Raw genomic sequence first — 12,813 nt, 5'->3', positions numbered from 1 at the left:
AACCCTGATTGACCAACATCTAAAGCAGAATGAATGTAATCAGGCTAGAGTCTCAAATCAGACACAAAACAAACTAAATAAACTGACATGTTCAGGCCCTGTCACAAAAGCAAAAAAAAAAAATGAAAATGAAGGCACTAATCCTATAGAAATGCTCACCAGTGCGGATAAAATAAACATCAGGATGCAATATTAAAAACAATAATGAATATGCTCCAACAATTAAAGAATCTCAAAGAAACAAAGAGGACAGAAATATACTCCGAATCAATGTCCAAGAAAACACTAGCCAATATCTGAATGGAATTAAGAAAGTGATTCAGGATTTAAAATTGAATTCATTAATGAGATAAAAACTCTGTTGAAAACTTAAGCTGAAAAGAAGATAGAACAAAAAATTTGAAGACCCATCTAGAAAACACAGAATAAATCATTAACAGTGAAATAGATCAAGTAGAAGACAGAATATCAGGGCATGAAGACAAAGTAGAGGAATTGAACCTGTCAATTAAAGAAAATATTGATTCTTTTTTAAATGAAAGGAAAAAGCACTAATTTAGGGACACCTTAAAAATACCAAATAAAACCTTAATCTAGGACAGTTGTCATTCACAATATTCACAATATTTAGGGACTAGAAGCAGCCTATATGTACATCAACTGATAACAAAGATGTGATATATATGTATATACAAACATACATAGAGAGAAAAATTATTTTCAGCTATAAAGAAAAATTAAATCTTGAAATTTGCAGGTAAAGAGATAAAAGTGGAAAATATTATACTGACTGAAGTAATTCAGACTCAGAAAGACAAGTCCTTTTTATGGATTCTAAATCTGAATCTTCAGGTTTGAGTTTATAATCTGGAGTGTTAGATGCCTGGAGAGTGGAATGAACAGGAGTTCTACAGAGGGAGCAGGAAGACATGGGTGCTATGAATTGAAAAGACAGAAAAAATGGAGTGAAAATGTAACTTGTGAAGGAGGGAAACACAGTTACAGAGTTAAAGAGGAGTGTTAACCATCAATAAAGATGCTTAGAAAAACAATGAGGAAACCTATTTTTCAAGTTTACTTAAATACACACACTTAATGCACACACACACACACACACACACACACACACACAAATATATTGTTTTAATGCAGTTATCCCACACTGTGAAAACGTGCCCCAATCCAGCATCTAAGAGACTCTCAAGACAATTTTTTATTGCTATTGCTCTTGGCTGCCTGCTGGAACAGAAAAGTGTGATAGTTTAAATGAGAAATGCCTCCCATAGCCTTGGCCATTTGAACGTTTTATCCACATTAGTGGCACTGTTTGAGGAACTTTAGGAAGTGTGGTCTTGTTGGAGGAAATATGTTACTGGAGGAAATATTTGAGAGTTAAAACTCTTGCACTATTTCTTTTTTCTCAAAATATGTTTTTATTTAAATTAGAAACATGAATGCTTCACATGTCAATACGAGCTCCCTTTCCCACTCATCCTCCCCTGTCACTCCACCAGCCCCCCCAACCCCCACCCCATCCCCACATCATTCCCCAGGGAGGGTGAGGCCCTCCTTGGGGGGATCTCCAAAGTCTGTCATTTCATCTAGGGCAGGACCTAGGCCCTTCCCCGTGTGTCCAGGCTGAGAGAGCATCCCTTCATGTGGAGTGGGCTCCCAAAGATCATTCATACACCATGGTAAACACTGATCTACTACTCAAGGCCCCAGTGATTTCTGTGGCCTCCTCACTGACACTACATTCATGGAGTCTGGATCAGTCCCCTGTTGGCCTCTCAGCTATCAGTCTGGGATTCAAGAGCTCCCCCCTTATCTGGTCAGCTGTCTTTGTGGGTTTCACCATCATGGTCTTGACCCCTTTGCTCATCACTCCTCAATCTCTGTCACTGGGTTCCAGGAGTTCAGTTCAGTGTTTAGCTGTGGGTATCTGTCTCTATTTGCACTATTTCTAATTCACTCTCTCTGTTTTATTCTAATAGTTTAAGATGTGAAGCTCCAGTTTCCTGTTCCCACCATTATAAACTCCAACAATGTGAAACAATAAGCCCAAATAACTCTTCCTTCTTTGAGTTGCCTTGGTCATTGTATTTTATCAGCACAGTAGAAAAAATAAATAACGCAGAAAGTAGGACCCTATTGTTAAAGACACAACACACTTCTGTCTGAGAGCATTGAGAAATCAACCTGATACTGACTTAGAATCCTCCTCTAAGGGGACAAGTTCTCAGCGTCAAGTTCTCAGTGTCACAAGCACTGCCTTGGTAATTTGCTAAGGCAGAAAAGTTTTCAAAGCTTCACCCAGGTTTAAAGCCTGAGAACCACAAAAATTACATGACAGCCAAGGTATCTCCCAGTGGAGTAATACTGAAACTTTTGTCTCTAAGACACTGAACAGATGTCTAATTGGACTTAAAGTTGCTCAATTGGAGGTAACTTATGTCTGGTACTATATACCTGGCCAATAACCCATGGTTGGAGGGATCATAGTCACTAGAGGAAAATCTACTACAGTCATATTGCTTAAGTTGCACAATTGCCTTTTAAATATATATACATAAATAAGTGAAGCTATCACATCTCTTCAAAAGAAAACCTTTCTTAAGCAGAGGAGGACTATTGGAAACACCTACAACCAGTCAAAATGCAAAAAGAAGTAAATATCTGTGGGGTACCCAGCCCCAAATTGAGCATTTATAACCCAATCCTGAGGTTCAGAGAACATAACAGAAGAGGGCACAGAGAGTTGAGAGAGCTTGTGAACCAAGACAACTGTTGCATGATAATTCCTTGGAGACGAGAATGGAATGTTTTTCCCATGAATCTCAACAACATGGCTGTCCGAAAGAACCTTCAAAGACCATACCATGCTAGTGTGATAGAGGATGATTTCATGAGATCATTCCATGTGAAAGAGGAGAGAAGAGCTGCTGGCATTCAGTCAGTGATTCCTGAGAGAGGGAGAACCAGTTTTTTGTTTGGTTTAGTTTGATTTTGGGCATGTTTGTTAGTCAGTTTATTTGTTTGTTTGTTGCTTGTTTCAGAATGATCACATACTAATAAATGATTAGCGCTAAACACATGCAAATAAAGGAATCACTAATTAGAATCTGTAAGATCCTGACTAACCTAACTCATGTCCAGAAAATCAAATATAACATATTCTACCTAATATTTGTCCTACTTTCAAGTCTTTTGTTTTTGTGTGTTTAACTTGGAGCACAAGTGGAAGCTAAAAGAAGGAGACATGGGCTATTGAGAGACAACATATGAGTGCAAATAGTAGAATATGGGTGAGATGAAAACAGAGGAGGGAATTCTTGGAAAGCATTAAAAAATTTATTCAGGCAGAAATGTAGTAGTTGGGGAAGTCCAGGGATTGGAGGAGGACTAACCTAAAGATAGTGTGTATGAAAACCCACATGGAAGCCTATTATCTTTCAACCCAATTCAATATTTTTGGAATTATCATAGAATACAGACAATATGAAAGAAGATGGCTCAATGCCAGCAATTAAAGGATTAAGTGGGGATGGTTGCAAGAGGGTGTGGTAGAGAAGAGGGTTGTAGTTGGCTACCCAAAACTATGTATATATAAAAAAGTCTCATAGAACAATGTGAGGTACACTCTCACCCTGATCTCTTGGGGAAGGGTCTAGGCCCTGCCCTATATGAAATGACAGACTGTGGACACCCCCATGGAGGGCCTCACCCTCCCTGGGGAAATGAGGGGATAATGGGGGGGCTGGGGGGAGGGAACGGGAGTAGGGGAGGGAAAGGGAGAGGGACCTGGAACTGACTTGTGAAGCAACCTTGTTTCTTATCTAAATTTAAACTGGAAAATAAAATATAAAAATAAATAAATAAAGATATCTATGTTGCTGTTGCTGTGGATCTGCAACTTCATATTAATGCTAAGTACTCCTCTTTCCTACTGAGTTGGCTCATGAGAATGTCAGCCCTGCTTGGCTTTACCTTTTTTATTGGGGTTTTATAGCCTGGTTCCATGTGCTGTTCTGCCTCTCTCTGGTTGAGGGCTCTGGTTCTTGGGTGATGGTAAAATGTGAAAAAAATAATAAAAAGTCTCATGGAAAACTACTAGTTAAGAAGCTGATTTCAAAGTTAATTTAAACAAACATATTCTAAACAGCGGGACCTTGCATGGGTAGACAATCTCACTCCCCAAACACATAAATTATTATATAAAAATAGCAGTGCAAGTCATGGGAAACTTCCCAATATGCTATTGGTCAGGGAGGTCACACAAATTTCCAAAATAACACAAGCTGTTACATTGTCCTTGTTTAAATACTACAATTAGATGGTTTAGTCCTGTTTCCAAATATACCATAAACTTTGGCTGTAGTATATAAAAATATCATTGTAAATCTGATTGGTAAACCTCTTCCCTATTGGCTAACATTCATAGTAATGGAAAAGAACACGTAGGGTTCTTGGGGGAAAAGAAATTAATGGTCTCAGCCATTGCTAGAACGTGCATGCTATAACACTGACCTTCCAGGCAGGATGTATTCACTTGTGCAATTGTGATGACAGTTATGCCAGGAACCAACTACTTTTATTTGGTTTAAAAACTTGCTCAACAGGAATGATGTTATAATACTGATCAACAGGTTTTGGTAAGGGAGATCACAGGCCTTAGCATAGAACCTGCTATTGTGATTTTATTAAATGGTCATGCTGTCAAATAACCTTTAAAATATTTATATTTGTATTCATAGATCTAGACTGTTCTCAACCTGGGTCAAAGAATGTTCTTTTTTTCTTTGATCTACAACCAGTGGAGAGTTGTATAACTGTTGAAAGTTTTGAGAGTAATAGACCTAGTTTTCATCCCTGCTGGGACATCTCTATTAACTTCTTCACCACCAAGGATCTGAGAACATCAAGAAAGAGGAGGCAGAGAGAAAGTAGGAGCTGAACGACACAGAGGAGTGTCTTTCTGCGCAGGAACTCACACAAACTGTTTATCTCTACAAGAACTGTACAAGACCAAACCACCCAAAAGTCCAGCATAGACAAGAAAGGTACTCTACAGGCCCAAACTTGCATAGAGCTCCTATTGGCGTTGATAGCTGCTGGGGGGAGGGAATCATTCCTTTTTGAAGGTGGGAGCACTAGTGAGTTTCTCATGTTTCACTAGATGGCCCCATGTTCATGTTCATAAGGACTTCACTGGATATTTTTAGTGAGTTATTAAAAAATATGAGACTTGATGTTTAGAAGAAGGATTAAGTAGAGACAGAGAAAGAATCAGGGTTGATATGACTATATTTTATTGTATAATTGAATGAAGTATTCAAAGAGTAAAAAAACTTCAAATATGTGATATTCTGGTAAACATATGGTTCAACCTGTGTTTCAAACTAACAGAATAGAAACATAATTTTGTTTTTAAGTATTGTAGACATAATTTATCACAGAAACATTCAGATTTCTTGTTCATTATATTTTCAATTATTATAGAAAATAGATAATATTTTAGAGTTTTTAAATCCATAATACTATGGGTTCTACTATTTCCAAAATATCTGAGCATCAGTTTCATAATCTATAAAATTGGACTAGTAACATCTAATATATTGATTCACTTGAGTAAAAAACTCAAGCACTTTCACTGAGGTTTACATCGAATATCTAGAAGAAATTAAATGTGTGTACCATTTTCATTTTCACTTGAAACAATTAACACATATGGATATAAATGGTCAAATAACTAATTTGTATCTGGAATTCATAAAAAGATAACCAACTTAACTCACAATCTAGCATATAACATTGATTCAGTTAGTACTAAGAAAGTTCTCATTCAGTGCACACATCAATACAAAGCAGTGTGTCTCAAAACTTACCAGCGGTTGCATCAAAAGATGGATGTGGAAAAGGCCCAACGGCAATTTGCATTGGAAAGAGATATCCAGGAATACAGCGCTTAGGATGAGGCTGGTTCACTGAATACAAAAAAAAGCAAGACATCTTATTTTTAATTATAAGATCTTAGAAATTAAAGTCTGATCATCCATACACCTAGAAATTCATAGAAATGTTTGATGGGATTAAAATAGTTGATATGAAGTACTCTTATTTGTAGATAATTCAAGTAGGATACATAAACGAATATAACATGCATACCCAGTGTCACACAAAAAGTAGAATTTGAAGTCTACGTATTTTAATTATTACTCAGTATCCCTTAGAGCACTGTCTCCACTGATTGTTTTATAAACTTTCAATTGAAATCAAAATGGTTACTTGGCATCTACCATATATTTTAAAAGTATAAGGTAAATATTACAGTGCTTATTAAGCTGTCATTTTAAGAAACTATAATTTAATTGCATATAGAAACACACAACCAAAGAGCTACAATTAACTAGAATCTTTCGCAAGGGATGTAAAATGTACTGTGGATTTTACTCATCCTAACAAAGATGAAATTTGAATTTCAAATGAGGAATTCTGAAGGCTATAAAATTTTATTTTAACCTCAAAAGAAGAGTAGGTTCATCTTCTAAGTATAGCAGGAAGAAGGACATACTAGATAAGATCTAGAGTAAAATCATGGCAAGTGATAGAAAAATAGTAAGAAAATTTTGGAAAAGAACATAAATTTTAACAATAGAGAAGTAAAATATTTCTATTCTCAAAAATGTGCATTGTTGAGGCAATGTACTTGTCCAGGCAACCATAGATTCTGTGAGCATACTGGACCTGCCTAGGTTGATGACATTCTAGTGCACGGCTCCACAGACACGAGTACATAGCCAGTATAAGTTGGACCTAGTGAGTTTTTAAAGAAACAAAGACGACACAAACTTGAGAGGAGATGGGAAGGTGGGGAGTGTATCTGGGGAAGAGTGGGGTTGAAAATGATCACAATACAGTGATTAAGTTTTTACAGACTAACTAAAATTTAAAAGTAAATTGCAGGTAAAAGATAATTCCAGTTTCAAATGATACCATTCTTATTTCACTATCTAAACTAAACAAAAAGGAGTATGAGAATCCCTTTGAAACCATAGTGTACAACAAGACACAGGCCAAACTTTGTTGAAATTTGTTAACTGCTTGAATGTTCATTGTAGTTCACAAACAAAATGACATAATAAAAAGTCAAAAGATCACAAAATTGAACCTGTCACAATGAAATCTAATATTAATAAAATCAAAGGCATTTGCTTAGTTAAAAATAAAGTCAGTTGTAAACAGAAGAAAAAGAGCCCAAAAGAAGGAGTAAGATTTTTTTAATTTTTTTTATCTAAGTTAGAAACAAGGTTGTTTCACATGTCAATACCAACTCCTTCTGCCTCCCCTCTTCCTCCACCCTCCCCACTAGGTCCCCCAGTTTCCCACCCAATCTCCATTCTGATCCCCAGGAAAGGTAGATCTCCAGTGACTGTCATTTCATCCAGGGCAGGGCCTAGGCCCTCCCGCAAGAGTAGTCCCAGCTGAGTGAGCATCCCATATTGTGGCATGGGCACTCAAAATCTGTTTGTACACCAGGGATAAATACTACCCAAGTCCCAATAGATTACCTAGGCCTCCTCACTGACACCCACATTCAGGGGTCTGGGTCAGTCCCATGCTTTCCACACAACCATCAATCTGGAGACCAAGAGCTCCCACTTGTGAGAAGGAGTAAGATGTAGAGACTCATTAATTTGTACAATCAGGAATATCATAAAAACCCTAAAATGGAAGCCATATTATATGATATGGGATTTCCTTCTGTATGCTGTGAATATGTGTTGCTTTTATTGGTTCTTGAATAAAACTGTTTTGGTCAATGGCTCAGCCTTATTACTGGCTAATTCTCCCTTATAAATTAACACATTTCAAATAATCTGTGCATCACCACGTGGCCCTGGCTTGCCAGTAATGTTCTGCCATTTTACCCTTTGGCAGCTACATGGTGTCTCTCCAACTCCACCTTCTTTCTCCCTGTCACTCTGTTTGAATTTCCTGTCAAACTATATTTTGCCTGGTTATTTGCCAAAACAGCTTTATTCATCAACCAATAAAAGCAACACATATACACTGTATACAGAAGGACATCCCATATCATCTCACCCTTTTTGTCTAATTAGGAAGGAAGGTTTTAAAATTGACATAGTAGAATTACATAAAACAAAACAGTTATCAATCAAGGATTATAGTAGCAATATTTAGTCTATTTGTATTTGGCAAGATTAATTCTAATATCTAATTTATCTTTTATCATAACTAAGGGAAACTATAATTATAAGTGTCTAGTCTTCAACTCTGTCAAAGACCCAAATAAATAAGACCTAAATAAACAGGAAGCACATTTTAAGTAATTTCCAAAACTCTAGAAATGACAGAGATATCTGGTCCTGATCACCCATGCAAATTTCTTCTGCAATGCTGGGGCATCCATATTCAGCCTATAGGCCTAGAGTGTATGTCAGACTTCTCAGTGAAGCAGGGAATTTGAAGATTTGTTCTGCCTTATACTGGCAATGTTTGTCAGTTGCTTTCTTCTGTGTCATGCAGAATGTCTGGTAGTTTCCTCTGTGAAGCAGGAACTCCAAATGATTATCTCATCTTGTCTTAGCAATTTCAACAGTCACTTTTGTTATGGGCCATTCATATCCAGTTTATACAGCATACTTACTGTCATCAGTTGAGGCAAGGGCAGTTCTTTGCCCAGTAGGCTACTTTTGCCAAGAAGAAAACAAGCTCCATATGGTGCCCATCATTCTTTCAGGAATAGCTGCCAGGAGCAGTCATGTCTCATGGCAATAGAGCTCTAAATTATTAATACATTTATATGCCATGCTTTTGATGTCTTTGAAGTGTTTGAAGATTACCTATATATTTGGAGTACATCTCCTTGCATCTAGACAACCTACCTAACATAACTATCAGTATGACAAACATGGGTGATTACTAACATATAATTCTAAATAACTTATATGGCTTAAAAACTAAAGATTCACTTTATAAAAATAAACCATTTTAAACAGATGTGCAGCGTGACAATGACCATAATCTTGTAGCAATATATAAGAAATCTTAATTAGAGGTAGAAATGTATAGTACCATATGACAAAAATATCAGTATTTAACATCAATATACAAAATCCTTAAGCAGAAGTAGAAATATACATACAGTATAACAAAAATAACTTTACATTTGTGCACAAAATTTTGTAAACAGAAATAGAAACATACCCAATATGATAAATATATCTTCTATTAATATATAAATTATCTTAGACAGGAATACAAAATTAATTTTACATATGTATCAATATACAAAAATCTATACCAATGTAAACTGTCTAAAATATTAGTTGCTAAAATAGTTTACAAGAAGATAACACTAATCTACTTTACTTTCCTATCCTATCTATTCCCCCTTTTTGCACCAAATGTGATTCCTGGGTCCAAACTTCATTGTTATGACACCAATCTTATTATAACTTATAAACAACCCCTAGCAGATGACAACTGTCATTAACCTTGGCGCAACAAATATGTCTGGAGAGGGGTTGCCATTTTCTTAGAATTGCTTCCTGCCATCTAATGGGTGAATGTATCTCTATGGGATCTTGCAAAAACTAAAACAATGGTTACGTTTCAAGAGGACTAGTTGTAACATTTGTAGCCAGTTTCTGAGCAGGGGTAAGGCTTCTCTGAAGTTCCTATCTGTAGTTCTGGATAGATTGTGGTAAGAAGGTAGACCATCTCAGCTAGCCAATTTGGAATTGTATTGAGCAGTTTGTAATCCAAAGGCGAACCTTGAATAGTGTTTTTAGCTCAATGTCATCATTATGAACCAGGTGGGCTCGTTGTTGTGAGGCCATATGTTCTTTTTTTAAAGTAGGCATCTCTATTTTCCTGTAAAGACAAAAATAGAACCCTCCCCTGACCCCGTGTGAGTTTTTCTTACAACTTGTATTATAGTCACATTGGTGGATAAGCTAACATTTCTCCTTTCAAGAGGTTTCTCCTGTTTAAATAAAATCTTAATTAATTTTGATGGTATCCTTTGCTTTTCTTCTCCTGTGGAAACAAAAGCAAAATCTCTTCCCCAACGTAACACATATCCTGGTTTCCATTCTGAGGTTAACACATCTTTGAGGTACATTGGCTGGTATAATGCAGTAGTATTTTCTACTGACCAACATCTGGCCACAACTGTTGTTCCTTTCGCAATAGCATTAATAAAATCCAAGGTTAATAAGGTTTTATGTAATCTATCTCTAGGGGTCTTAGTTCCTCCTACCTGTTTATTAAGCATTTTTAGAGTGTAATTAGATCTTTCAACAACCGTTTGTCTTGTAGGATTGTGCTGTATCCTGAAATATGCTTTATATTATAATGTGCAAAAAAACTGTTTCATTTTACTAGAGATATATGCTGGAGCATTGTCAGTCTTATTTTGTACAGGTGTTCCCATGATGGCCATGACTTTTAATAGATGTGTAATTACAGAATAAGTGTTTTCACAACTCAAAGCAGTTGCAGAATGAAATCATAAAAATGTGTCTGTTGTATTGTGTACATAGTCTAATTTTCCAAATTCTGTAAAATGAAAAAAATCCATTTGCCAGATTTCATTTCTTTGTATACCTATAGGGTTACTTCCTGTGGGTAAAGGAGTTTGGTTTTAGAAGTAACAAGTAGGACTTTTTTTATAACATTCCCTTTGGGAGGATCTTCCATTAATATCTCTTGTCTGGTTGAGAGTTGTGATAAATATGCACCATGAAGGCAAATTTTTCTATGTCTTTTTCCTCTAAAGGTATAGTAATGAAACAGTCTTCTAAGGCAATAATTGTCATATGCCATTCTTTAGATAACAGTGAAGGCAAAGGCATTTTTTGCTGTGGAGATCCCATCAGCTAAATTACTTTATATATGATTCTCTGGTACGTCAGCATTCTCCATTTTCCAGATTTCTTTTTATTAACAAATATAGTAGAATTCCAAGGTCTGGGATTTGTCCAACTTTTAGCTGATCCTGAACCAGCTGTTCTAAATCCTGTAGTTTCTATGCTGCCATAGCCATTGTCCAACCCAGACAGATTTGTCAGTTAATCACATTAAGGATAGGGCCATTAGTACCTCTGAGAATTCAGCAGCTGTTTCATCATGATTTTGTACAGCCTGGATGGCCAGTGATAGTTTTTTATAGTGCCTTATAATATTCTTTCCAGAAAAATGAGCTGGTTTATGGACCATTTCTGAGACTGGGGGAATATTAATCTAGGTATTCCATTGTTGTAACAGATTATGTCCCTTAGATTAACTGCTACATTAGCCACATATGTCCTCAGCGTTCTTCTCTGTCCTTCTGGCCCTATGCATTAAGCCCATCTCATGCTTTGTTTTACCTGAGATAGAGTTCCAATCCCTAGGAATTGGACATCTACCTCCTGAAGAAGTCAATTTGGATGCCATGATTCTGGAATAATAAGTCATACTTGTACCTGTGTCTAATAATCACTTAATTACAATGTTATTTATTTGTACTTTTAGCTTTGGTCTTTGGTCATTTGTAGAAGTCTATTAAAATATCAGTCTTATGGTTCCTCTAACTTTTGATTAATCTTCCACCACTATTCTATCACTCAGTGTAGTATGGTTTATTTATAATAGGCACTGGATTTTCGAATTGTTCTGGGGAGGAGTGTCCTCCACAGTGCCTGGGAATGACTGGACCACATTTGACATGGGGCCTTGTGAAAGGTCCCCCAAGTTGATTCACAATAATGCCATTTAATGTTGTACAAATTGAAAAACAAACAATACAGCCAAAAAATCATTATACATTGGTATCTGATATGTTTGAAGGATAGACATTAATTACAGTTCACCAAAAAAGTCTCAGTCATTAGCAGAATAAAATTAATATATTGAAGAATAGAAATATATGGTAAGGGTCAGAATTAGAAGAGGTGAATTATAACACTGATTAGTCACTTGACAAGTAACTAATATGTGTGGCTCTGAAACACAGAAAAAGAGCTCATGGTCAGAAGTGTCAGTAAGATTGATTTCTGTTCAGCTAAGCTAAGGCAGCAATATTAGCTGTCAGATATTATAATGAGATGTGTGGTTAAAGAATCTAAGATACCTTCAATGGAAGTATTGAAGAATAGAGTTGATGACCACTTGCCACCGTATTATTGAGGAGAGTTATACATCAATCAAGTAGGAAGTTGCACTAGATAATATCTATGGGTTTCTCAAATAGTAATGCTCTCTGATTCTAGAAGTCTATGAAAATCATGGTATTATAATAGAAGTGTCATTATATCAGTGTTAATTCTAGTGTCTTGTCATGATGAATGATGAATTGAGAATGTTAGATATGTTAATGGAGTGACCACTTATCTTAAAGTGTTTTCTAGTTAGTAGTAATACTTTATAATAAGTAGACATTTGTCTCCACTTAAATTATCAAAGAATTTCAATTGAATTGATTAGTGCTTTGTGAATATGAAATTAATTTGCTACATCAAATGCTTTCAAATTTGCATCAAGAGAAGAATTAAGATGTATCTATGGTTTTAAAATGTATGTTAACAGCAAGATATTTCAGTGTCTGTCCTTTGACATGTCTATTCCAACTCCATTTAGCAAACTTTTTCCTTATTAGGTTGAATTTATAGGAATTATATTTCAACTATAACAATCTAGCTTATGTATCAAAAGATATAAAGCTCATAACCACTGATGAAATATAGTTCACCATGAGGAATAAATAAGAACAAGCAGTGACTATCAAATAACTTCATATACATTTGT

General features: G+C 35.9%; 1 protein-coding gene across 1 annotated transcript in view; it reads right to left on the bottom strand.

The window, feature by feature from the left end:
- Nucleotides 1-12,813, bottom strand: part of LOC110343352 (transmembrane protein 182-like) — a 67,574-nt gene that overhangs the window by 35,915 nt on the left and 18,846 nt on the right. The window contains exon 3 of the mRNA XM_021234653.2: nt 5,886-5,984. Within this exon, the coding sequence (XP_021090312.1) occupies nt 5,886-5,984 (99 nt within the window). The remainder of the gene's footprint in view (nt 1-5,885; nt 5,985-12,813) is intronic.

Source organism: Mesocricetus auratus, unplaced genomic scaffold (genome assembly GCF_017639785.1).
Source record: "Mesocricetus auratus isolate SY011 unplaced genomic scaffold, BCM_Maur_2.0 Super-Scaffold_100003, whole genome shotgun sequence".
In the NCBI taxonomy this organism is placed as follows: domain Eukaryota; kingdom Metazoa; phylum Chordata; class Mammalia; order Rodentia; family Cricetidae; genus Mesocricetus; species Mesocricetus auratus.
This window is presented reverse-complemented; position numbering and strand designations above follow the sequence as displayed.